This window comes from Neolamprologus brichardi, chromosome 9 (assembly GCF_056152115.1).
Source record: "Neolamprologus brichardi isolate AB-2024 chromosome 9, ASM5615211v1, whole genome shotgun sequence".
In the NCBI taxonomy this organism is placed as follows: domain Eukaryota; kingdom Metazoa; phylum Chordata; class Actinopteri; order Cichliformes; family Cichlidae; genus Neolamprologus; species Neolamprologus brichardi.
This window is the reverse complement of record NC_142112.1, coordinates 8,091,144-8,118,460: the sequence shown is the minus strand read 5'-3', so window position 1 is coordinate 8,118,460 and position 27,317 is coordinate 8,091,144. Positions and strand designations below refer to the sequence as shown.

Below are 27,317 nucleotides of genomic sequence, written 5' to 3'. Positions count from 1 at the left end.
CATAACATAAGAATACAGAAAAACAACAGATTTCATAATTTAAACATTCGTGTCAAACGTCTGAGTGATAATGATCTAAAGAAGAGAAGGAGTAGGACAGAAAACAAAACCAGTATCTTTTGACTGTTTTACAATACCCAATAAAATAAAATCAAACCCTTAATTAAACCACAGAAAATGTGTTGTCTTGTTGCTATGGTTACATTAAGTGAACCTTTAGCTGCAGCTACATCCTGCTGTTGGCACTCGCTGTTAGACGCTACGAGCACAGAGTGTTGTGGTGGGGAATAACGAGAAGATGAGAGAGCAGAGAGAGACAGGAAGCAGAGTTTAATCACTGCTAATAATTAAATATAGTGCCGGCGTGAAAACAAGAGGTGAAGAAGAAGTGCTCCGTGCATCATGGGAAGCCCCCCAGCACCCGAAGCATACTGCAGCATATCTACAAGATGGTTCAGGTCACCTGATTAAAACTTTACTTTTAGTAAAAAGTAGAATCCACAATCAATCTATGTCCTCCCTACTGTAGTGTTACCTTACACATCCATCAATAACAGCTCAGACACCGTACAGCCAGTTAGCATAAATAGAAAGCTAAATAAAACTCACTGACCTCTGAAAGCATGGGACTGCTTTTGCAGGGGGTTGTGGTGTTACTGTAACACAGAATTACACTACATGTGATTAATGTCACAGAACAAAGTGGAAGATGTTTTGTTCAGGAAATAAAACTAAACTGTAGCAGTCGGGCTAAACTCGTGCACTGTTCAGGAGTTTTATGAACGCCCTAAATCATATTTATACTCTGTTATAAATGTTCTGGCATTCCAGTTCAGGAGACAAATCCCCAACAAAACTCCTCTTTTCTTGGCTAACATTATCTCCTTCTACACTTGATTTGAGCTATTTGTCTCTTAATAGCCGTCCATCACCATCAAGCCACTGCTATGACACATTAAATCACATACTCACTTTCAACTACATGTAAGTAACTAAAGATATGCATGTTTATTAGCTGTTACTAACAATCAACTGTATTGCAATTTGCAATATTTAAAATTTACAACAGCAGCCCTCCTGCAAGAACAACATTTCCACACATTCATTATAAACTACATGTGCATGTAGAGTGTCTCAATTTTCTTTCATTAATATAATCAGAAAATCTTTCCGACTTGCAGCAGGAATCTTCTGTTTGACTTCAGCGTTGCCGCAGTAGTATTATAGCCTCCATAACTGTTTGTTACAGATACTGCAGGTAAAACCCTGTTACATGGCATCGTTTAGTGTTCACGTGTGCTGACTCTTATGCCTCAGGCTGAGAACCCAGTGGTTAAATTATAGTTCGGAGGGTTTTGAGACATATTTAGGCTGATTCAGCAAAGCAGTTTCAAAAACACTGTCTACAGCTGATCTACCAGCCATAGTGTCCATACGGCTGATCAAGCCTACTGTTTACACCATGGGCTCAACTGCTTAACAATTAATATTCTTATTAAACTGATGGTGTGTTTGATACTGTGTTAGCTCCCTTTAATGTCGTGTGTCACTACCAACAAGAGAGCCAGGCTTCATCCTGCAGCTGAGAGACGAGCGGCGCTTAGCTAAACGCAATCAGCAGAAGACGAAGCTTTTCCTGCTCTTGCTCCACCATCAGTCAGTAGTCCCTTTCAATCAGTGCAGTGTCTTCATGGCTCTACTTCAAATCTCCTCCTCTGCAGTGACTGGGTTTTAAAGAAATTAGGTTCTTGCACATGTCAACATTAATTTTTGGTAGCAGTGTCTCTCGCAGAGTGACAATGTTATTTCTGTTTCTGATCTTTCCAGTAAGATTTAGCCGTCGTGTTCCTCGTTAGATGTGAAAAGTTGTTCGAATCCATTTCTGTGGTGATCCATACTTTTTGAAACGAGGCCGCTTCTTATTTTTTCAGTGCAGCACGGTCAGCTGACAGTCGAGGCTACGCAGCAACATGGCCAATCAGGTAGATGTTATCATAGAGGTGGCCTACGAAGTCATCCGAAACATTGTGTGCCGCTCGTCGTGTGTTCCTGATAAACTCCCTCTTGGACATTTTGTTTTTCACGTGTGGGCTGGTGAGGTCGATGGAGAGCAGGATAAGGCTGTAGCACAGCACATACACAGCATCTGCAGAGAGAAGGCACCAGATTGGGATTGGAGAGAGGAAAAGGAAGTGGAAAAACTTCTAAATCTGAGCGATTTCTACTACTAAATAGCTCTAGAGCATTCTTGTTTCCAAGCCTTTCCAGAGGGGACAGGTGGTTAGATTACCAATTCCATGAAAAGGCAGTAATCCATCCCTCTCTAGTCTTGGGCTCTAAAGTGTCAGACTAATCCTGCCACACAAGCAGTTCAGACGAGTTAGCAATAATCCAGAGAGGCATTGGTTTCTCTATGTTCTGCTGACATTAACAAAGCCTTTGGTAAATGCACAGACCATTAACAATGCTGAGGCCAGAATAAAACCTTCTGATATCCTTGTTATGTGGCAGTGAATGAGGTTTTCATGTCATGTCTGCATACTACAGTTTGTTGTTACGACAGCAGAACGATGAAAACCACACTCCCTCGACATTTCTGAATCTGAAAAACTGAAGTTTCCAGTTTTACTCTTATTATCATGTAATACAAGACGGCTCGCTGTCAATGACAATATCAGTTTAACAGTTCTGGCAAAAACAAAATACGACGACTGTTAGCATCTTAGCGTGTGCTGGGCATCTGTTTTAATGCTAGCACCAAAGAAAAGGTTTTACAGTGAGTTGAATGTGAGGGTGGACATTATGAAAGGACTTGGACCGGCGAGGCAGAGAGATTATTACGATGGAAAAGATGTGCAGCAGATTAAGGATAGCAGTGGCTATGTGCTAACAGGTAAAGATAGTGTGTTGAGTAGATAAAAGCAGTACTTTAAGGAGTTGATGAACACAGAAAATGAGAGCGAGGAGGGCGAATGGAGGACAGAGAAATCAGCTATGAAGCAGATGAAGAGTGGAAAGGCAGGTCGTTCAAATGACGTATCATGTCTTATTTTGGAGGAGTTTTTGATCAGACTATTTAACACAAGTGTGGAGAGTGAAAGGATGGCTGAGGAAGGGTCCTGGTACAGTGTTTCCAGAACAAGAGTGATGTGCAGCAACTACAGAGGGATAAAGCTAATGAGCCATCTTCATGCCAAGAAAGAGCACTACAGATGCAAATGGGATGTTCTTTGAGAGGGTCAAATGGAGCTGCTAGGAAATGTGTATGAGGAAGTCAGAAAATCAGAAGCATAAACAGCTGGGGAAGGATAGTAAGGAAGTGAGACAGTGGTGAGGTGTGCGTCGGAGTGACAGATGGATTCCAGGTGGTTGTGGAATTACATCAGGGATCAGCTCCGAGCCCCTTCTTGTTTGCTATGGTGATGGACAAGTTGACAAATAAGGTCAGGCAGGAGTCTCCATGGACTTTGATGTTTGCAGATGAGAGCAGGTGAAAGAGAGCTTGCAACAGTGGAGCTATGCTCTGGAGGGAAGAGGAATGAAAGTCAGCAGGAGCAAGACAGAATCCGGTCGTTCAGTCTGACGTCACTAGCCGTGTCTGGGCCTAAACTCCGCTGCAGGTCCATATATCAAACGATCACTGTGGCATTACTGAGAGTTGAAAAACTGTCTAAAGTCTTTCATCTTTAATAAAATGATCAGCGTTCTGCTCTACCAGGTGTAACAGTTGAGTTTAACATCCATGAAAACGGAATTTATGACATTTAACGGAGTTAGAAGTTAGCAGGAAATTAGCTCGCTAGCTTCTATCTAAATGCAATATAGCATGTCCTGACTGCGGGGTTTTGGAAACAAATTCAAACATACAGCTCTGTTATCACTTCCAACATAAATGAAGACAGAAAACTAAACAGCAGTGACGTTTGTAGGGTTACTGAAGTTTGGCTAGCTGGTATATAATGATGTGCTACGTGACCGCTAGCCACACAGCTATGTTAGCATAATATAAACAAGCTAACTTTCTTCCCACTCGATAAAAGTTAACGTGAGTGTTCTCGGTGGTCAGGAACAAATGTAATCGCATGGCAGGATGCTGTAAACGGACCAAACTTCAGCCAGGAGAACAGCTGAGATCATCCATCCACAATACGAGGTTAGTCATTCATATACTGCTGCATGGGCTGGGCTGTAGCTACATGCTAAGGTTTTAAAAACTGAGCTTAAATAAATCATTAGCGGTAATAAAAGCTGAGGGAGGTCAACAGTGATCACTGACTGTTTTAGGAGCTTTTTGAGATTAAATAGAAGAAAATACAAAACATTAAACATGTTAACAACACAAAAGCATATTAAACGCAGACTACTTTAGGCCCGGAAGTAGGATTCGTCACGTCATCACTTAATGACCGGATACACTTGTGTGTATGAGAGGTGCTGAGATGAACACAGAGCAGAAAGAATGAAAGGGGATGAATTTAAATATGCTGGGTCAACCGTTTAATGCAACGCACAAGAAAGGTGAACAAGTGCACGCAGGGTGGAGTGGGTGGAGATGGACGTCAGGGGGATTTGTGACAAAAGGACAACGAGAGTGAAAAGGAAGGTTTACAAGATGATAGTGAGACCTGCTATGATGAATGGTTTGGAGATGAATTCAGAGAAGCAAGGATTAGATGGTTTTGGACATGTTTAGAGAGGGGATAGTGGACACATTGGACAAAGGATGTTGAATTTGGAGCAGTCAGACATGAAGAAAAGAGGCCCACAGAGGAGAGGACATGCACGGGTTGGTTGGACAGAGGAGGATGCGAGGGATACGGTGAAATGATCCTATGTGACAAAGGAAGCAGCTGAAGTGGAAGAAGACAGTTAATTCATTTTTCACTCTTCTATCAAAGAGCCATCGCGAGGCCCAGATACACTGGTGACACTTAAGTTAACTCCTCTACTTAAAGCAGGAACACTAAGTACTAACCAGGACTGAGGCCTAGCTCTCGAACAAGCCCAGGGTTACAGGTACAAAACCTGTGGCTGAACTTGGTAATAAGGGTTTCCAGATATTCTCCTCTCTCCTCGGGCGCATGGATGTGTCTGAAGAAATCCCTCAGAGCGTTGGGGAGAAACTGGTTACTGAAGTTATGGAGCTTCACCAACTCATCCAGGACATCCCGTCTGCTCACACAGAAACATACAGTCACAGAATAGCATATAGATACTATCTTTATTTATTTAACCTTTATTTATCCCATTGAGATTCAATTTGTCATTTACAAGAGAGACTTGTTCCAGACAAACATTAAAATATCTATACTAACATGAAAATACATGTAATAGTTAGCAGTAAAGGCATATTTATATATTTGGGGACAGTTGGGACCAAATGTATTTGGACACAATAGGTAAACATTTTCCCTCTGAGCACCATCTATTATGATGTGACCGTCTCTAAACATTCATCCTATGAACTGCAAATGTCAACCTTTCAGCTTAAACTGTTGTGAATGTCAAGTGAAGAGTGGTGTTGGGTGGGTGTGTGTGTGTGTGTGTGTGTGTGTGTGTGTGTGTGTGTGTGTTCCTGTCTAGCTATCTTTGTGAGGACCGAAATCTGAATTCTACTATACTTGTGAGAACCAACAGTCACTTGTGAGGACACACTCAGCAGTCCTCACAGGTTTGAAGCCTTTTTGAGGCTCAAAATGTGGTTTTAGTGTCAGAGTTACAATTAGGTTATGGTCAGGTTTAGGGTAAGGGCCTAGGGAAACCATTATGTCAATGAAGGTCCTCACTAAGATAGCTGAACCGGGTTGTGTGTGTGTGTGTATTAACCTCTCATCCAGATAAATCCTTAGCATCTTCCAGTTGAGCCGTCTGGTGTAGAAAATAAACTTTGCCAGCTCAGTGGGGTGATCCACTAGTATACCTTTGGACATGAAATAACTGATACCCTACAAACACAAACAAAGAGGAAAATGATGCTCTGAAATAGCAAAGACTTGTAGGACTAAAGTTAGAATCTAGACACTGACGTCTGCGTCTCAGGGTCAGACACAGAGAGCCCGCCAAACAGAGAGGCAGCTCTAAAATAAATGCTGCCCAAGAGAAAAAGTTGTAGCCGACAAATTCTTTTACTGTGAGCGGCAGCGTCTCCCAATCTACAAAACACTAAATTTTCATGCAGTATTTATTATATGGGCGTGGTGACAGTGTAAAGACAGCTTGCCCCTCTGCTTGACTGTGGGGATGGTATTCTCTGGATCATACTTTATTATTATTTATTATTATTTATTATTGTTGTACACCCTCTACCTTACAATATAAACTGCCTAGAGGTGACTGATGTTGTGATATTTTAATATAAATAAAACTGAATTAAATTTAAAGGTCACTGGCAAACTTATGACAGGCTAGCACATGTGCCTTTTTGGTCCAATTCCTTGGACCTTTGAGGCGTCGCAAGTAACATTTTAAGTAATCACAGCGCACTGTGCTACCAATGGTGTTCTTGGTGACTGTGACCCTAACTAGTTTCAGTTTTGGGTCGACCCACGACTTTTCTTACGATCATCCTCTCTCCATGAGGTAAGATCTTGGAGGAAGCTCCATACCAAAGGTGACTGATGGTCATTTTATATTTTTGCTATGTCTAAACAACCGCACCAACAGTTGTCACCTTCTCAATGAGCTTTTTGCTGATGGGCTTGCAGCCCAGTGTGGGGCTTGTGCACGTCTACAATCTTGTCCATGACATCCTCTGACTAGGGATGGACATTGAGAAGTAGTCCAAGTGGTAGTCCAATTCCTTGGAATCGTCAGTCTGCCTGCGTATTGATTCTGCTTATCGGTTCTTGCACTTTCACTACGATTAGCTGATTTCAGTTCGTGTGTTGGGGAAAGGAAAATAGTGGCCCAGTTTATAGTGTGGATACGGATATTACTGTTATTTTTTTCGCACAAAGGGACAAGAGCGCAATGGTAAAGTAGAGACTACTTGAGGGAAACAACAGCACAATGTTGCTAACACAACATGCACCTGCACAGACTAGTGATGGGTCGTTCGCGAACGAAATGGCTCTTAGAGCCGGCTCTTTGAAGTGAACGACGCGAGCCGGCTCCTTATTGGGAGCCGTGAGGTTTTTTTTTTTTTCCCTTTCTCTCACCCTCTCTCTCGCCCTTTTTTCCGCTAAACTCCGCACGCGCGGCCTGTACTTTGCGCTGGGCAGAGGGGGGAGGGGCGTTAGTTACACTGCAGTAGCACAGGAACAGAGCCAGAGAGAAAGAGAGCGAGGGACAACAACGTCACATTAGAAAGGTATAGTAATCATCCACTAGTTTCAGTTGCAGATGATAAAGGATTCAGAAATCATACAGGCCCATATGACAGAGAATGTGCATCTTCTTTTTGTTTTAATATTTGAATTTATATTTAATTGTGTTGTGGTTTGCAGTGTTTTGTGTTGTTTCATGTTAAATTTGTTTAAAAGGAAAAAGCTGAAAATTTAAATAGTTAAAAGTTTAAAATGTAAATAGTTGTTCTTTGTATTATATGATTTATTTATTACATTTTATGTGGAGTGAATAAATAAAGTATATTTATGGTGGCCCTTAGAGACAAAGGAGTACAAACTCCAAAACGCGTAAAAACTCCAAAACGCGTAAAAACTCCAAAACGCGTAAAAACTCCAAAACGCGTAAAAACTCCAAAACGCGTAAAAACTCCAAATCGCGTAAAAACTCCAAAACGCGTAAAAACTCCAAAACGCGTAAAAACTCAGACGCACTTACAAACCCCGAAGCATGTACAAACTCCAAAACACGTAAAAACTCAGAAGCACGTACAAACTCCAAAACACGTAAAAACTCAGAAGCACGTACAAACTCCAAAACACGTAAAAACTAAGAAGCACGTACAAACGCCAAAACACGTAAAAACTCAGAAGCACGTACAAACTCCAAAACACGTAAAAACTCAGAAGCACGTACAAACTCCAAAACACGTAAAAACTCAGAAGCACGTACAAACTCCAAAACACGTAAAAACTAAGAAGCACGTACAAACTCAGAATCACGTACAAAAGACAACAGAAGTGCTCCAGGATGCTAGGGCGCAGTGTTGAGCTTTTGTTACCTAGTGGCTACACAAGCCAGGAAGTATCAACAACCGGATTTTGTGTGTGGTAGTAACAGGTAAATGAATTTTTTTTTTTAATTATTTGAATAAATATGAGTGCTTGTCTATAAATACACAAACAATATGCACATGCTTTCAATTGTGTAATTTAAGTGATCTGGGTAGCTCTGTTTTGGAAGTTCAGTTAACACTAGAAATGTGTTTTGGAGTTTGTATATGCTTTAGAGTTTGTACGTGCTTTGTCTCTAGGGGCCATATATAAACATATATAAATAAAACCACTTTTTTTTACATTAGTAATTCCTTTTCTGCATAATTTTATATTATTGTTAATGATTAAATAATTAAAGCAACAAAACAACCTGAAGAGCCGGTTCGGAGCCGAAAGAGCCGGCTCTTTTTAGTGAGCCGAGCCGAAAGAGCCGGATCTCTAACAAGAGCCGGAAATCCCATCACTAGCACAGACAGCATGCTAAAGCTAAGCTAGCCAATAACCCACAATGACACTAACGTTGAGTAAATGCTGACCGCAGCCCAGCGCCGTCTGCTGAACTACAAGAGTTACCAAACTGATGAGCAGTCAGGTTGCTAGTTTATTTTGTTATGCTAGCAATCTCCCACTCTAGCTTGTTGATCAACCAAAGACCTAAACAGAGTTTTCATTCATTTGAAAGCCTGATGCTTAGCCTTGTCCACCCCTGTTGGAAAACGCAAACTCAATTTTAACCATTCGAGAAAAAATTACCCATAATCATCTCACAGATGTAACATTATCTACAGCTACTTTCAGCACCATTGATATTTATTTAGAGATTTTTCTTTCTGAGTTAACTTCAATAATTACTTCCTCCAAACCATCAACGTGTCTTTTAGACCGCATTCCTACAAAACTGCTCCAAGAAGTCCTGCCATTAATTAATAATAATAATAATGGATTGGATTTATATAGCGCTTTTCAAGGCACCCAAAGCGCTTTACAATACCACTATTCATTCACTCTCACATTCACACACTGGTGGAGGCAAGCTACGGTTGTAGCTACAGCTGCCCTGGGGCAGACTGACAGAAGCGAGGCTGCCATATCGCGCCATCGGCCCCTCTGGCCAACACCAGTAGGCGGTAGGGTAAAGTGTCTTGCCCAAGGACACAACGACCAGAACAGAGAGCCCAGGGATCGAACCGGCGACCTTCTGGTTACAGATACGCTTCCCAACCCCCTTAATGCTTCAGTCTTAAATATGATCAACCTATCGACTCAATTGGCTATGTACCACAGGCCTTCGAGCTGGCAGTAGTTAAAAAGCCATCACTTTTAGCCACTTTTTAGCCATCACCAATTGTTGTCAAACAGCTAACAGATCATCTGCAGAGGAATGGTTTATTTGAAGAGTTTCAGTCAGGTTTCAGAGTTCATCACAGCACAGAAACAGCTTTAGTGAAGGTTACAAATGATCTTCTTATGGCCTCTGACAGTGGACTCATCTCTGTGCTTGTCCTTCTTGACCTTAGTGCAGCATTCGATACTGTTGACCATAATATCCTGTTAGAGCGATTAGAACATGCTGTAGGTATTACAGGTATTGCACTGCAGTGGTTTGTATCATATCTATCTAATAGACTCCAGTTTGTGCATGTAAATGGAGAGTCCTCTTCACACACTGAGGTTAATTATGGAGTTCCACAGGGTTCAGTGCTAGGACCAATTCTGTTTACATTATATATGCTTCCCTTAGGCAGCATCATTAGAAGACATAGCATACATTTTCACTGCTATGCAGATGACACCCAGCTCTATCTGTCCATGAAGCCAGATAACACACACCAATTAGTTAAACTGCAGGAATGTCTTAAAGACATAAAGACCTGGATGGCCGCTAACTTTCTGCTTCTTAATTCAGATCAAACTGAGGTCATTGTACTCGGCCCTGAAAATCTTAGAAATACGGTATCTAACCAGATTCTTACTCTGGATGGCATTACCTTGGCCTCCAGTAACACTGTCAGGAACCTTGGAGTCATTTTTGACCAGGATATGTCCTTCAACGCACATATTAAACAAATATGTGAGACTGCGTTCTTCCATTTGTGCAACATCTCTAAAGTTAGAAATATCCTGTCTCAGAGTGACGCTGAAAAACTAGTTCATGCATTTATTGCTAAAAACTAAAAGCTCCTTGAAAAGCCTTCAATTGATCCAAAATGTTCCAGCAGGAGTCCTGACAGGGACCAGAAAGAGAGATAAACATTTCTCCTGCATTGGCTTCCCTTCACACAGATGCTATTCATTTATTTGTAAGTGTGCAAACCTACAATTTCAGCAGGGGATCAAATACTTATTTCCTCCCGTGTATAACCGTATCAACTGTTATCACTGAAGGTTTAGACAACAGACTGCAGATGCCCCAAATCCAGATGTGCGCATCTACCAATACTGACCCTTTGACTAAATCATTAGGTCAGGTGAAGGACGGGGATTAAGTTATTTTGTTCTTACACTGAAATTCTGGAAAAATGAACATATTGGCTGGCAGGGGATTTGATGGAAACAAAAGAAATATTCACAGTTGATGCGTCTCTACTACAGATCCTGGGTGTAACTTTATATATTACCTCCTGTGGGTTAGCATTGAATGTCAGGCTGCCTTCATCTAGTTGTAGGTATAGTCTTCTATATGAGAAACCAGCAGGAAGCCTTCTGTTGTAGATGGAGCAGTGGCCCCAGGTGGACTTACAGAGCCTGGAGGAATTGACATGGATTATTAAAACAAACAAACAAACAACATAGACATTTTTAACACTTCTAGTAAAAATGTAATTACCACAAGAAAAAAAAGGTGAAGTGCCTTACCCCTGCCAAAGATATTCATCCTTTCCTAGACCCTGCCACACACATCCAGCCAGGCACAGATCAGTAGCATTCAGGTATGACAGTATGGTGATGCCCAGTTCAGGTGGCAGCATCTCCAAGTCTATAAAACCATGAGGTTCCTTACCTACCAAAACAGGAGAGACAAAATAGACAGACGTGTTTAGATTCAGTTGTAGCATTTTTCTGTATTTGGTTGCACAGCATGCTTTTAGAACGTATGAGCTGTGAAATTGATGAAGACGTTTTCATAATTTGCTCTGTTTTTCGTTTTGCATACATTTTCTTAAGCTGCAGTGTGTTCAGACCTCGGGGCCAACTAAGAGACCCCAGTACCAGGACCAGCACTGTACGTGTACTTTGTTCTGATTTTAAGTACATGCTAAAAAACTCATTTACTAAGCAGAACTCGTGGCCAAACAGCTATGCCTCTCACTAATTACACCCAAGTTTCTTGGAAACCTTCAGACAGCATACAATCCTTTCCTACAATAGAATAGGTATAGCCCACCAGCCTCACCTAATGGCAAGATCCAGGTTGAAACCCTGGATGGAGCCTTTCTGTGTGGCTAATAATCAAGTTGGATGAAAGTATTTATCTTTCTTAGGTTTAACATCCTGCATATGACTCAAAAGTAATAGCCTATTAACTATAGATATTCTCATTATGTACAAAGTGTAAAAAGAAGCAACTAAACATTATGTGTCAAGTTGGCTTTAAGAAATAAGTGTCTAAAGTTACATGTTTAGTACAGAGTATGATGTCATTGGGTTGTTTGGTTGCTGCCTTTGATTAGTTTATGTTGGACCAAAGAGCTGTAGTCACTGACACTGTTTGATTGTTTCTTGTTCAGTTAGATTTATCAAGCAGTGCAATCAACTGACAGAGCAGATGTCTGCAAGATGCGATCAGCATCTTTTATTCAATAAAGCTGTCCCTCTTCCAAACAGTTTACAACATAAGTTAGTACATGTGCATCACAAGTTTTTTACCCAAGCACGATCAGGAATTCTAACGTCACTCAGCATGTCAGAAACAAACAAACACACAAACAAAAATGGAGCCTCAAAGGACAGGATGCTACAGAAACCTATTTCCTTGTTTTAGTTTAGAAATCCTTATCTCACATGATCTCACTGAGTGATTATTTCACAGTGAAAGTGAAGAGAAGTGAAGCCCAAATGTAAGTAAACGAGAATGAAGGACTTTTCTCCCTGGTCACAGATGTTAGGATTCCTGACAGGCATGAATTGTTAATACAGATTGCATCGTGTGTGTTTGTCTGTTTATACCGCCACTGCGTGTTCTCAGCAGATGATAGATGTCAGGCCGATAGCAGTGCTGTGGAGCTCTTTTCTGGGAGCCTGCATCTCTCCCTGGGTAAAGAAGAAAATGTTTTTCTATTCAGTCACAGACATTGAAATTAACCTCCAGGAGAAAAATTGATCATTTTCTGATTCTAAGCTTCACCACTGGTTAATTTTTTTCAGTGGATTTGGTAGAAAGTTAAAAATAAACCTAAAGAGGAGAGGATAAATCCAGTTAGCTGTCAGTTCAAATGACAGCATGTGTAATTATTGTACATGGCATAAGAAATGCTTAATAATATATACAGATTTAGGAATAAATAAATATATGCTGAATTTAGGGCTGCCCAGTGGTGTGGTGGTTAGCACCATCACTTCACAGGAAGAAAGTCGTTGGTTGAATCCACTAGCCAGGTGCCCTTTCTGTGTGGAGTCTGCATGTTCCCCTCTCTGGCTAAACTCGAAAGACGTGTAATTAGTGAATTTAAATCGGCCACGAGTGTGACAGGTTATCTGTCTGTGTTAGCCGTGACAGATCAGTGACATGTCCAGGGTGTGCCCCTGAGCTGTGACAGCCTCCCCACCCCATGACCCTGGACTGAGTAAGTGGAAGAAAATGTATATTTTTGATTCATTATCTTCACATATAAAACTATTACAAATAAGAGATAGAAATTTAAATCTATATTATTCAGAAAACTTGGCTACATCTATAAATGACGCCGCACCCTGGATTGCAGTCTAACACCGGGAATATTTATATAAATTACACCAGAACATTTCAGTTTCAAAATTTCAATGAAATATAGAATTGTCATCATTTAAAGTCAATTGTTTTCTGCTCTGAAGCAGAGGACCTTGCTCCTGTCTTCCTCCCCCTCCTCTCTCAGCCAGTCGATCAGCGAGCTCTTCCTGAAGCTGCTGCTGTTGTCTGGGAGGCAGCCTCCACAGTGCCTGACCCATCTGTAACAGGAGGGAGACTCTTAGATGATATAAAGCAATATGCTACATTTCCACTTACCTGTGTGAAACATAAAGTAGTAGACTACATCTTTTTTCTACAGACATGTTTCTTCTTTGCATACTTTGACATGACATTAAATACATGATCAATGGATGTATACAGCGAGCACTGTTCGAGGCAACATTTGACCATTTACTTTATGAACACGGATCTTGTCGTACTTTTTTAGATCAAACCTGGTTATTAAAAAATCAAGATAATAAAGGGTCAAGACTGAAGTAAAGTAATGCGCCGTTGTGTCCCGTTTCATGTATTAAAAGCCTACGCAGCCATCAGAATCTGACAGCACTCTAACTATGCTTCAGAATAAATAACGATCACCGACACAGGCCTACATTTAGCACACACCGCTGCTGTCAGCATCCACAGAGCACACTTGCTGCTAACTAGCTTCAAAATTAGCTTGTTCGGTACCTGCGTGCCAACAGCAAGGAGACAGCGGCTCGTCTGAAGGCCGGTCAAACGTCAGCTGTTTTACATAAACAACTTCCACTGTTGTAAACATCAACGTTGGAAGTTCCAGCCAGCACGGTAGTTTGACGTGCAGACCCGCCCTCCCTTCAATACCACTGGCCACAAAATCACAGTAGCATTGAACCTCTTAGCCCATTGGTTGAACTGTCTTTCACTCTTATGCTAGTCTTTCAAATCATCAAGTTAGCCTACCAAGATAGTTTAAGTGCACCGAGGACACAAATGCGTTGTCTTTATTTACATAATAAAGAACACAACCGTTTCGTCTGCAAAATATGAGTTCGTCACAGAGACGTAAGTGGCGCTACCAACCTGACTTCAATGATTCCTCTGACGACCTGCGCACAATGACAGCTGGAAGCGCGATCCTTATTATCAAACGTATACTGTAGTAATTTCATTAAGCCAAGTACAGATAACAACAGAACAACAGGTCCTCCGGTTCAGCAAAGCCCTTCAATGCAGGAGTCTACGGACTGAATTATGTTTTCACTCTCTCCTTCCTGTCGGCCCTCCCACCTTTTCTATCGCGTCATAACTATAAACAGAAAAGGTTGAATCGAAAGAAAATGTATCTTCCCCCGGTTTGTCTTTATCCGTGGATTAATGTTTACGTATTTAACATGAATGTGATAAATAAGCTTTAAAAACAAACAAAAACAGAAAAAACAAAAGCAGAATCAGCGTCTGCGTCACTGACGTCAACTTATTGCATGACGTAGACAACACGCACAGACCCAAGAGCCAATCAGCCTGCTTTACAAGTCGGATCAGGGGACAGCAGTTAATGGTTAATTATTGGATACACCTGAAAGCTCATAATAAACGTCATCCTGTTACGAAAGTGTTTTGGAAAAAGGGAAGGATTAAAAAAATAGTTTTGGGTGGGTTGGTAGAGTTTTTAAAGTATATAGCAAAGAATTAGGACCCATGGAAATATATAACTGTAGACATCAGATATTAAAAAGAGAAGAAATATAACAGATATTTGTTAAGAATTTTATAACAAAGAAGAGATCAAGTACAGTGATTACTTGCAGATTTATACAGATGGATCGAAAGAGCCAAAAACTGAAACAACTGGTGTAGCAGTGGCTCCTGAATTATAAAATAAAATATCAAGATTTCAAAAAAGAACAATTTAGTTTTTAGTATATGTGGTGTAGAATTATGTGCCATATTATTGACTTTAGAATGCGTGGAAGATAGTAGAATTACGAAATTAATATTATGTAGTGATTCATTGTCAGCATTGTTGAGCATTGAAATATGAAGTACAACTAAGAACATTGTGTGAAAAAAACAAAAATATAGCAATAATGTGGATGTATGTATTTAACGTAACAAAAGAGCAGATAAGCTGGCTAAGGAAGCTATTACAAGAGTAGATATTTTAGTAAATATATTAGTTTGGAAAATAGTACATTATGAAAAATGGTGTGGGATAATGAGGTAAAAGGTAACTGTATAAAATACAGTTGGAGTTACAAGACAGAGGAATAAGTAGGCGGGAGGGGATAATAATAAATAGAATAAGAACAGGTCATTGCTTTTTGAATGGCACTCCCTTCAACATGGGGAAACATCTAACTGTATGTAATCGGTGTAATGTAATAGAAACAATAGAACGTGTGCTTATTAGCTGCCGGAAATAAGTCAATCAAAGAAGAATATTGAGTGTAGAAATGGATACTAACAGGGAATTTTGAGAATGTGGTTGCTCAGCTAAATCATGATGAAGGGAAAGGAAATCCGTTTCTGAGAAGCACCAAAGTCATCAGGAGCATATAAGGAAATGATGTCGCAGTACAGCCCAAGAGATGGCAGTAGAGCAACATTGTTGGATGCAAGCTGCCGTTAAAAACTAAGAAGAAGAAGAAGAGCCAATCGAGCGTCGCGTTGTTGACGACCCGGGAGAAACAAAACTAGCTAAAGTAAAACAAAACTAGCTAAAGAATGATTCATACGAGTTATATCTCTTTGTGGAAAAGAGGATAAAGGAGTGTTAATAGAGCTTCGACTTTTTAAACAATCAATTCGGCTTCTTTAAATTTGGCGTTGTCACAACAGAGAAACTCCTTCGTACGTTTTGGGAATAAAACGGGGATTGGTATCAACGGGCTCGTCTTTCTTTTACATCGATTTAAAATGTTGTCTACTGGAGATGTTCAAGGTTATCTCCGTAAACTGGAAGCTCTCCTGCGAGTGATCAAGTACCCGGGATACGTCGACTACAATGGGTAAGCGTCACCACCGCCAGTCCCGTGTTACTAAAGAGATCCAAACTAACAGTATTCGCGTTACAATGTTTTATTAGTAATTTGTTTAAAAAAAAACACTTTGATTAAAAACCACGGCTCTTCAGTTTTAGCATTTTTACTGCTAAAGGGTACAAAGCTCGTTCCTAATAGTGCATATTCGGCTCGACACGACTCGTTTTCCATTACTATCTTCTTTTTTTGTTTGTTTTTAAATAAGATCCTTATTTAAAGATTGGTACAATACAAAGTAAAATGAAACAGCATTGCATTAAAGGTTTTTGTACTTACAGAAACTGTGTACCACAAACAAACATTAGCCAGAACATACAATACACATGCGCTAGGGGGAGTAGTTTATCTAATTAAACCAAAGAGCGGTGATTGAAGGATCTTCATTTTTCACAAACAACCATAGTTTTTACAGCTCTAGGATTAGCAGATTTCTTAATTGAATTAAGATATTGCAAAAACTCATAGAAAAGGAGGGATGTCTTCCTAAACATTTGGATTTGTGAATATGAAATTTCGCCTGTAAGATTAACAAGTTAATCATATCTATGTTGAATTGTCTTTGGTTTTTGTGGGGACCAAATAATACATATTTCCAAAATAGTGCAAAACCTTTAAATACATCTTCTGAGATGAAGACACGTAATCTCTGCCAGAAGTTTTGTACAAGAGGACAAAACCAAAAAAGATGTATAGCAGATTCCTTACAAGTCTTACAAAAGCTACAGTTTGCATCAGTGTCTAACTTGAATTTTGAAGATAATCTTTAGATGGGTAAATTCTGTGTATCATCTTATAAGAAATGTCTTTAACTTTGTTGGTAATTAAAAACTGATTAGGTAGTCTCCAAACTTAGACTATATATGTATATTCTGCACCAAATCTCTGTGCGTTCATCATTTGTTTGAAGCCAGCTCACCATTGCAACCATCCTTCCGAGAATACGCGCTTCTTTTGTGGTTCGGACTGCTCCTGACATTTCTTTAGAGGTGGAGGAACACCACAGTAATTGCTTAAAGGAGCTTCTTCGACATCTTTAAGAGTTCTAAACAAATGTCTGTCCTCCTCCAGAAAATCTTATGTACGCAAACGCGTGTTGCAACTTCTTATCTTGTGCGCGTTTTTTATTTTGACAGCGAATGCACACCTGCGGACCACTTATGTGCAGCCCTGGTTATGCTATTCTGAGATAAAGGACTAATAGATTTATTGTTGTTTTCAGAATGCTTAGATAAGCATATCTTACCAACGACAGTTTGTATTGGAGATACCAACGGCATATGGTATGAAGTAGGGGTGGGGGGAAAATGGATACTGTGTAGTATGGTGATATTTTGTTTGCTAATAATGTATGGATACAGGGACAGCAGAAATCGATATTTTGTTACAAAAAAGGTTTTTGTGCTCTGACTTCAGAGCATGTTGATCCTTTTTCTGAGCAAGAATCCTGACATTCCTTCACTGTCCAAATGTGTTTAACTTGTTATATGGCAGCAATAAACATGACAGTTTACTTATTTTAATTAAGTTTAAAAAAATTTTATTTAATGTAAAATTATATTTTGTTTTAATTTACCCTCAAATTCTTCAGTTGCTGAAGGGGCTGCATAGTTTTCATAAACTGCATAGTTCAGAATAGCTATAATTGTACCAGATGGTACAATTATAGCTACAGTCCAGTTAAGTTGGACTAGACTGTAATACAAAGCGTTCAGTTTGTCAACAATCAAACTGAAATGAGAGAAAGACTGAGTGTGAGACTTTGATATTAGAGAAAATTAATATTGATAAAGTTTACCTTTATGTACAGAATCTGAATATCGCAAAATATTTTAAAAAATTGCAATAATATCGTATCGTGGGATGTATGGTGATTCCCACCTCTAATATGAAGGGATATTAGGTTTATTCTTAAAAAGCATACAAACCCCTGATGGTATTGAGCCAAATACTTTAGCATAATCGTCATGATTTATAGCTAAATTGAGATAGGAGAGAAGCATACCATTTGATGTTTCCATTACATGTGCTATCGAGTACAGCCTAATGTGCCTGAGGTCGTTATAGCAATGCGGTCGACCATCCAGTGACATCATTTGTATGTGACACGAACACTAGAACAAAGGTGGATGTAATCAATATTGATATGAAGTACAATTAAGTATCCATCCATCCATCCTCTTCAGCTAATCCTTTTCAGGGTCGTGGGGCGGCTGGAGCCTATCCCAGCTTCCATAGGGTGAGAGGCAGGGTACACCCTGGACAGATTGCCAGTCTGTCTCAGGGCCAACACATAGAAACATGCAACTATTTGCAATTACATTCACACCTATGTGCAATATAGAATTACCAATGAACCTAACCCCGCTAACTCCCAGAATACCACGCAAACACGGGGAAAGCATGCAAACTTCACACAGGAAGGGCCCAGCGAGGTGATGGACTTGAACTCAGGACCTTCTTGCTGTGAGCTATGCCACCGGGCTGCCCTAATTAAGTCTATGATATAAAAATATTTTTTGTATTTAATATATTTGTTATTCCAAATCAGAGATTTATGTCGGGAAAAATGATGTTTGTAAAGATGAAGCCAGCATGAAAATGCTTGTAACGGAATTTGTTTGGGTGAGCAGGAAGAGCAGATCACCTACTAATCAGAAGGTCTGTCTCCTCCAGTCTCAATGCCAAATATATTTGGGCAATATACTAATACCAAGTTTCACAACGATCCATCGGAGTATGAATGTGTGAATGTTAGATAGAAAGCAGTTGTGTAGAAAGAGCATAGAAAAAAGTGTTTGTGCAAATGGCAGCGAATGAGGCAAGTTGTGTAAAGCGCTACATAAGAAGGAATTCTGTCCCTCCAGTTTGTTTAAAAGTAAGGTTTGGTATTAAATACCATAATGTTTGTCTCTGATGACACGTTTGATCCAGTTCAGGTTGAATTTGATGCTGATGAGATATTTCTCTCTCTGACTGATATTGACAAACATGAATCCCCAGATAAGGTAATTACTGCTTCTTTGGCTGGAATACCTTCAATTTCTTTATGGATACAAGCTTCTTTGAGAGGGAACAGGACACATTTTTATTTAAAGTAAGACCTGATACTTCAGAGAAAGCATTAATACAGTTTTTTTTTAATCGGAAACTCATCTTTCGAGGAGATAGCTGTATCATCTGTTAACTTCCTGACCTGAGATGGCGATCCCTTCAAATGCATCATTGTCTTGCTTGCACAAAGCCTGATCAACACTCAACTATAATGGTATCCAAACAGAATTTAAGTCTTTCTGTAAAAATATAAGATAGTAATTTGACATCATTGTTAATTTGCGTAATTGGCCTCCAATGATCATTTTGTAATGGATTCTTCTCAGGTTCAAGTGTAATTAAGTCCTGACACATTGGTGAAAGAAACCTACAAGCTTCTGTGGCCTCCTTTAAAACATTTAATAAGTCAGTGATGTGATCTTGAAAGAGCCTCTGAAATGTTCCAGTGAGTCCATCATCACTTGGGGATTTTTTCTTGTTCAGTTTACTTTCAGAGATAATTCTTGATCACATCATTTCATTGATTTTTATCAATAATTTGTGCCCTCATTTTAATCTGTGTAAAGAAAGGTTAAGTTTTTTCAGACTGTAGCTTTTGGTAAAATCCCTCAAAGACAGAGATTTGTTGAGTTTTCAGATATTTTCATTGTTCATTTTAAGTTTATGTATGTGGTTGATTTCTTTTTTCCAGTTGCTGTTCCTTTTGCGTTGCTCCATCCATTTAATGCTAATAAATAAGATTTAATTCAGACTGTAGTGAACTTGCTCATGAATAAAATAGAAGTTTGTTTTTAGTCTCTTTTCTTTGACTTCTTCCTTCTCTTCATTGCAGAAATGTGATATTTTGTAAGTTGCCAGTGCTTTCTTAAACATTTTCTTTTGTAGCGTTTCTCCAATTACTGCTCGTAATATTTATAATGTCTTTTTTAATGAGGATATTATTATGAATATTATAAGTGTATTATTTAATTTCCAGTCATAAATGCTAGATAACATTCCAGCCGTTCCAGTATTTTGCTCAGGGACACTTTGACAGGTGGAGCCGTGGATCACTCCATCAGCCTTCATAAAGAAAGACAGCCCACTCTTTACCTGACACTTGCTCCCCCCGAGCTGCACAATAATCTTTTTGAGTGGAGCCTCTTAGTTTAACTAAGCTTGAATGGATCGCCTTGATGTTGCCAGTTAAACACTACGTATCACTGTTGTCACAAAATGAACCCTGCAGATTTTAACACCGGTGTTCTACGTGGTGTGGTTGAAGCCATCCTGATAACCTCATCCCACCAACGATGTGGAGATCCAACCTTTTTAGATCCAATTAAAATCAAGGCAGTCAAAAAAATGCTGGAAAAGAGGAGACTTCTTGGAACAGAGTTTAATACACTGAATCATATGAACAGCAAGAAAATGCATACAGAGTATAGCAAGCAAAGCAAAAGTCCCGGGGTGCACGGCCTTAAGCACAGACAGCAGAGCGACCCAGAGATGGACAGAAAGCAGCAGGAGAAAAGGAAGTGCTGGGGTGTCCTCTGGTCCCCCTGCTGCTGGGTAACTTTCCCACCCGTCCTCAGGCCAAACACAGCTGCAGGGTCGGGTACCGGCAAAAGTCTTGGCCAAAGGCCAGTCAGGACTCTGACTGGCCTTTTCTTTGGCTTATCACAACAGGTCAGAACCAACTCAAACATTGCACATTAATTCAAATGATTAAATCTTACAACAGGCAGTCAGCATGTGGCACAATCTTATATTATACGTGTAAATGTGTGTGTGATCCTTAAGGTGATTTTATTGTGATGTATTCAGTGTCTCTGTTACAATGAGTGTGTATTGGGAGGAGTTATTAACATTAACTGTTAATGTACCACCTTTAATAAGCCAGGGTGAAGCAAAATGTCTTGTGCCAAAGACTCTACATGAAAGTTAAAATATATATTTTCAGTTCAGATAGACATATAGTGTGTATATAGTTACATAGGTTTACATGTCATCCAAAAATCCACCACACTAGTTAGCAAACCTGTGCACTAACCAGCCACTCTTTCTTTTTGTGTAACATTTGCTTTAGTTACAAAAACCCACAGAACAATCAAATCGTACAAACTGTATGATCTACTCCTAACTCTGTAAGACAAAAATTACTGTAAAGAAATGTAACAATTAATCATACGTTTGTATGTAACACAGCACAGACTGCTTTATCTGGAGCCGTGAGTCCTTGAATCATGCTTTCCTCCTTCTTATGGCATTTAGAAAATTTGATGGCCTCTAATTTCACGGTTTTTGTGCCTACAGTAAAGCTATTAGTCTTGCTGTGGGGAGGCGCCTGCTGCCCACAGTTGGAACAAAACACTGACTGGCTGCTCTCATCAAAAACAAGCCAGTCGCGTAGCTCACCAATGTCAGCTTGTTTCACTTTTTCGTTAAAAACAAATCACAGTTTAACTTTGGGTTCTTCACTTGACACGTCCCACTAAACTCCAGAAATGTAAATCTACATTGCAAAAGCTACTGTTGAAAGTTCCCTTCTCCTTCCCCTTTTCCATTAGCACCTCCTCGGATCCACTTGTTTTTTGTAGCCATTTCTCCCCTTGCCGGGTTTCAAACATGGCAGTTTTAATTTTCGTGAACAGGACGCTCTCATGACTCATCGTGTGACGCTACTGACCAGCCAGTCTGACGACGTCACATTTTAGTATCTGCTCGGATCGCATCGTGGCATTTAGATAGCAGAAACCCAGGCGCATCTCAAATTGAACGTGTTTTTCTGTTCAAATTTAAACTCGCCACAGTGGCTTGTGCATTGTTCAAATTTACACCCACTTCATAAATGTAGCCACATTAGGCCAGTGGCGGGTGCTAGTTCCCACCCCTGCCTGTGCATCAGATGAGTGTTAGGGCCAATGTTTGTTTTTGTTTTGTTTTGGGGGGTTTTTGCCCTTTTTTTTCTAACATGCTCCACCCAACACCGAGAAATATCTCTGCACCTTCCAGGTTTTTCCAGTATGTTTTTTTGTTCAGCACTTTGGTCCTTGGCAGGTTGTTCACAATTTTGGCAAGAGACTGGCTGCTCTTTGTGAAGACTGAAAGATAAATGTTTGCCATTTAAGGCCATGCAGACCAAGTGTCAGCCTCACAGGGGTTCCTGTTAAGCAGAGGTCGTGACTTGGTGTCAGTATCAGAGCACATGTGTGTGTTCTGCAGCTTCGGCAGCACCGCCCATCATCTCACGTTTCTTGGAATCATTTGTAGTAAATAGTAAGAAAATACTTGGTTTGTTCTACATGATTAAGTGTGAATGTATGTTAAAAAATGTAATAACAAAACAACCAAAACCCTGTAATACCCCATTATACTACATTTACCATTTTGGGAAGATGCATCATTGCATGTTTGTAAATATTCTGTAAGTATTTATGTTGAATGTAAATTTGCACATAATACAGATGGTTGTACCTCTGTCAGGTCTGTGTAAATATTTATCTGATTCTGAAAAGCAACGAATGTGTAATGGTTAAAAAATGAGCACAGCAGATGGATTTGTGTGTCTGCTCTAATGCTTTGAATGCTGTTGTGTGTGACTCGACCAGGCTGTCCAAAGGAGATCCATCAGCTTTTCTGCCAATACTGAGTTTCACCCTCACCTCCTTCTCTCCACCTTTTGCTGAGCAACTGATGGCAGCTGGTTTAGAGCTGACGGGTAAAACTGACCTCCGCTTCACAGAAGCTGTTTATAAGGTAACAAATTCCTGTTTACAGTGTTGTCTTTTTGCTAATGCGCAAAAACTCTTATACTGCTTGAGCCGCCCCTTGTTTCTCCGTGCTTCAAAAGGTTTGAGGTTTGCGCCCTCGGGTTAGATGCCTCCGTCAGCTCTGTGCTAGACACAATTTAAGTTTGATTCTTTGTTTCTGTTACATGTTGACAAAACACTGGTTCATCCCTCGAGTTGGGCCGCTTTTTATGCTCGAGTGATTTACAGGTTAGTGTTAAGAGGCTCAACAAAGAAAAAAACATTCTTCTGATACAAGGACTTGAGTGGAAATGAATGAAAAAGCCGCCAATGTTCAAAGAAAAAGGCCTCAAGAACTATTACTCAAGACCACTGTTAAGAAATGAACAGAAGCTTATTGGAATAAAAAATAAGAAAGAAATGAAGGATTGCTTAAGACTTTTGCAGAGCACAATATGACAATTCAATTCAATTTCAATTCAATTTTATTTATATAGCGCCAAATCACAACAAATGTCGCCTCAAGGCGCTTCATAGATACAGAGAAAAACCCAACAATCATATGACCCCCTATGAGCAGCACTTTGGCGACAGTGGGAAGGAAAAACTCCCTTTTAACAGGAAGAAACCTCCAGCAGAACCAGGCTCAGGGAGGGGCGGGGCCATCTGCTGTGATTGGTTGGGGTGAGAGAAGGAAGACAGGATAAAGACATGCTGTGGAAGAGAGACAGAGATTAATAACAAATATGATTCAATACAGAGAGGTCTATTAACACATAGTGAGTGAGAAAGGTGACTGGAAAGGAAAAACTCAATGCATCATGGGAATCCCCCGGCAGCCTACATCTATTGCAGCATAACTAAGGGAGGATTCAGGGTCACCTGGTCCAGCCCTAACTATATGCTTTAGCAAAAAGGAAAGTTTTAAGCCTAATCTTAAAAGTAGAGATAGTGTCTGTCTCCCGAATCCAAACTGGAAGCTGGTTCCACAGAAGAGGGGCCTGAAAACTGAAGGCTCTGCCTCCCATTCTACTTTTAAATACTCTAGGAACAACAAGTAGGCCTGCAGAGCGAGAGCGAAGTGCTCTGATAGGGTGATATGGTACTACAAGGTCATTAAGATAAGATGGGGCCTGATTATTTAAGACCTTGTATGTGAGGAGCAGGATTTTGAATTCTGGATTTAACAGGAAGCCAATGAAGGGAAGCCAAAACAGGAGAAATCTGCTCTCTCTTTCTAGTCCCTGTCAGGACTCTTGCTGCAGCATTTTGGATTAGCTGAAGGCTTTTCAGTGAGTTTTTTGGACATCCTGATAATAATGAATTGCAGTAGTCCAGCCTGGAAGTAATAAATGCATGAACTAGTTTTTCAGCGTCACTCTGAGACAGGATATTTCTAATTTTAGAGATGTTGTGCAAATGGAAGAATGCAGTCTTACATATTTGTTTAATATGTGCGTTGAAGGACATGTCCTGGTCAAAAATGACTCCAACAACTGTTCAAAGATGGTATTGACCTGAAAGTGTTGACCTACCATTGCCAAGAACACGGGCCTACTCTGTGTGAGGCCTGTTTCTGTGATTAAACATGTTTCAGGGATGCAACAGCAGGAATAAAGGATGCACACAAACAGACTTAAGAAACAGTATTGTTTGGTAACTCACCCACATTAATTACAACACAGAACATTTATCTGGTTCATGTAAACCTTGTTGTTTGTTTCCAAATCCTGTCATGCTTCATTCACTGAGTTATGTTCAGTAATCACACAGTTAGCCTTTTGTTGTGTGAGGAAAGCAATTATTACTGAAAGAAAAAAAATATAAAGAAATGCTAAATATTAGGAAAAGGTACACAGATAAGAACAATAATTTCATTGCACTGAAGAGTAGATCTGATGATGTCAGAGCGCTGCAGCCAGCAGGAAGCTAAACACTGAAGCAAAGCTGTCTCGCTGTAGCTGGGTATTGGTAATAATGTGAGACACATTTAAAATAATAAAACATTGTTTGTCAGTAGTTTTTACCTGTCAGTAGTAAAAAGCTGGTGTGGTGTTGTCGTCACCCTTCTACCAAAACCTTGGACAAGTTTGAATATCAGTGATGTCTACCTCAAGGTCAGAGGTCACGTTTTCTGAAACTCGTGTGAATGAGATCACTTGAGAACAGGGAGATGTAGGGTATTGAAACTGATCCTGTAGGTGTATCTACGAGGATGCTGAGGGGTACCACTGAGGGGTACCACTGAGGGGTACCACCGGTCACTGCCAGTATTTTCCATGTGTGTAGATATTATTATACATTCACACGCTACACTTTAAGGAAGGCGAGCTAAACTGAGGAAAGCTCGCCATGGTCACAAGTAAGGGTGCAGAGAAAAGGTTTGTTGACCAGGTACGTAAAGAATAGATATGAAATTAAAGGGTTTCTATACAGTGTTAACACGTGTTACACAAGGGATTGCTAATAGATCTACAGCGTGCCCATTCCTAAACACAAGCCTAATGTAGCATTGCTCGATAATGTCATGTGTGTTTTAAACCAATAATGATAATGTTCACCGAGAACGAAAGAAGTGCTAAAAAACATCAAACACTAAAAAATAAAGCATGAAAAGCACAGACAGAGACGGCAGTTTAGACCTTTTTGTTTTCAACACTTCAGCTCTGTTCGTGCTTCACTCATCATGGACCAACAACAGCAGGAGTACACACAGACTGGCTGTAGCACAGACAGTGTACACTGCCTCCATCTGACCAAAGAGCAGACAGCGAGCCCACTCTCTACCTTTAATCCCATTTACAGTAGAAAAGTGCTTTATAACAAAGTCCATTCAGTCCTGTAACAATGTGTCCAGCTTTGTGAGTGTTTCCTGTCTCCGTTTTGTCTGTCAAGGTGCTACGAGATATCTTCCAGTATAAGCCCATGCTGACCAAGCAGCAGTTCCTGCAGTGGGGCTTCTCTCAAAGGAAGATCTCTGTCATCTGTGACATTATTAATCTGGTCCTGCAGAAACACAGCCAGCTGAAGAAGGTACGAATTTGTTTTTATTTTCATGTATTTGCCTCAAATGGAGAGCGCTTGTTCCATAAGTGTCTGTGTGTTTGTTGGGTTTGTGTTTGTTGACTTTGTGTTTGTTGTGTTTGTTTGTTGAGGTTGTGTTTGTTGTGTTTGTTTGTTGAGGTTGAGGTTGTGTTTGTTGAGGTTGTGTTTGTTGAGGTTGTGTTTGTTGAGGTTGTGTTTGTTGAGGTTGAGGTTGAGGTTGTGTTTGTTGACTTTGTGTTTGTTGTGTTTGTTTGTTGACTTTGTGTTTGTTGAGGTTGTGTTTGTTGACTTTGTGTTTGTTGACTTTGTGTTTGTTGCTGGGTCACAAGTGGCAGACTGTGTTACACGAGTCATTTCTCACTCTAATTTTGTCAAAGCAAACATTTAATATACGACTTGTCACAAAATATAATAATATCCAAAGGTACAGAGAGTTGCTCAATGTTTTATTTTTGAGTAAAAAATACAGTTAGCTGCTCTGAACAGGATCTCCACAGGGACCAGTATAACTCACTGGTTCAGGTGACCCATATGCTGCAGGCCTACTGGAGAGGTAAAGGTTTGAATCCTTCCTGAGGCCATTTCTTGTGTCTTCTCCCTGTTCTTTCCCAGCTTTCCCGTCTTGTCCTCACTGTCTCAGTAAAGAAAGGACAGTGAAAGAAATAAAGAAAAGCCCCGAAAACAATTGACTGGCTCAGAGGACAAACCACTGAGACACACAGCTGAGTAACAGTGTAACACAGCAGTGTAATGTACTGATTATCAGTTACTACATTAAACTATAACTGTTACATACTCACCACAAATCATATGTAGTATAGGATGAATATATTAGGCCAAAAAAGTCTAATATTAAGAAAGTTTCTGATGATTTTTCTGAACCAAACACAAGTGTTGACTTTGTTAAAGTCAGACTTGTTTGTTTGTTCTCACAGTGATAAATAGAAATACCATTTGTACCACAGTTTACAGCCACACAGAAAACAGCAGAGCAGCTAAAGTGGTCACATACACTGTCATTTACTTCAGTTTGGGTTTCAATACATTTCATAACATCAGAGAGCTGCCTTGATATTCAAAGCAGTGGAAAAAGAGACAAATTATGGACATGAGATGGTTGCTGCTGAATAATCATGCCAGTGGACTTGCCAGTTAAAAAAATAAAACAAAACTGCCCCCGTGTACTTTGTTTTTTGTTTTTGCCAGTTTAAAAAATGGTAACAATAAAGTACATGTGCTTTTCTTCCACTGTGTGGTACAGCTCAACCCCACTCGTGGGCCATTTATCAATACTTGTGTGTTCTTGTGGACGGAAACTTCATCAGTCACAGCCCGACTACAGTTCCACCTCACAGTGTGCGTCTAGAGAAACGGTTACCATACAGCAGTCCTGTAGAGTCAAATGCTGTGGCACCTA

General features: G+C 40.1%; 2 protein-coding genes across 3 annotated transcripts in view; one reads left to right on the top strand and one right to left on the bottom strand.

Annotated features, from left to right (window-relative positions):
* Positions 1-264: 264 nt before the first annotated feature.
* Positions 265-14,428, bottom strand: fbxo8 (F-box protein 8). 2 transcript variants are annotated; one of them, XM_006805640.3, is made up of 8 exons: positions 14,113-14,428; positions 13,160-13,265; positions 12,288-12,371; positions 10,977-11,121; positions 10,739-10,865; positions 5,827-5,945; positions 4,976-5,172; positions 265-2,146 (listed from the first exon to the last, which is right to left on the bottom strand). In XM_006805640.3, the coding sequence occupies exons 2-8, from the start codon at positions 13,263-13,265 to the stop codon at positions 1,959-1,961; spliced, it is 966 nt and encodes a 321-aa protein (XP_006805703.1). In that variant the 5' UTR covers positions 14,113-14,428; the 3' UTR covers positions 265-1,958. The 2 variants fall into 2 exon arrangements, with proteins under 2 accessions (XP_006805703.1, XP_006805704.1); XM_006805641.3 differs by lacking the exon at positions 14,113-14,428 and adding an exon at positions 13,741-13,868.
* A 1,247-nt stretch (positions 14,429-15,675) lies between these two features.
* LOC102781226 (deoxycytidylate deaminase-like) overlaps positions 15,676-27,317 on the top strand; it is a 30,348-nt gene continuing 18,706 nt past the window's right edge. Inside the window, exons 1-3 of the mRNA XM_087845875.1 lie at positions 15,676-16,040; positions 22,715-22,862; positions 25,751-25,888. Of these exons, the coding sequence (XP_087702001.1) occupies positions 15,949-16,040; positions 22,715-22,862; positions 25,751-25,888 (378 nt within the window). The 5' untranslated portion in view covers positions 15,676-15,948. The remainder of the gene's footprint in view (positions 16,041-22,714; positions 22,863-25,750; positions 25,889-27,317) is intronic.

Bases quoted from the DNA above. Each gene is read 5' to 3' on its own strand.
- fbxo8 (XM_006805640.3), bottom strand. From the start codon at position 13,265: ATGGGTCAGGCACTGTGGAGGCTGCCTCCCAGACAACAGCAGCAGCTT. The intron at 12,372-13,159 runs GTCCTCTGCTTC...TTCTTTACCCAG, and splicing joins GGGAGGAAGACAGGAGCAAG to GGAGAGATGCAGGCTCCCAG. The intron at 11,122-12,287 runs GTATAAACAGAC...CTGTTTTGGTAG, and splicing joins GCTGAGAACACGCAGTGGCG to GTAAGGAACCTCATGGTTTT.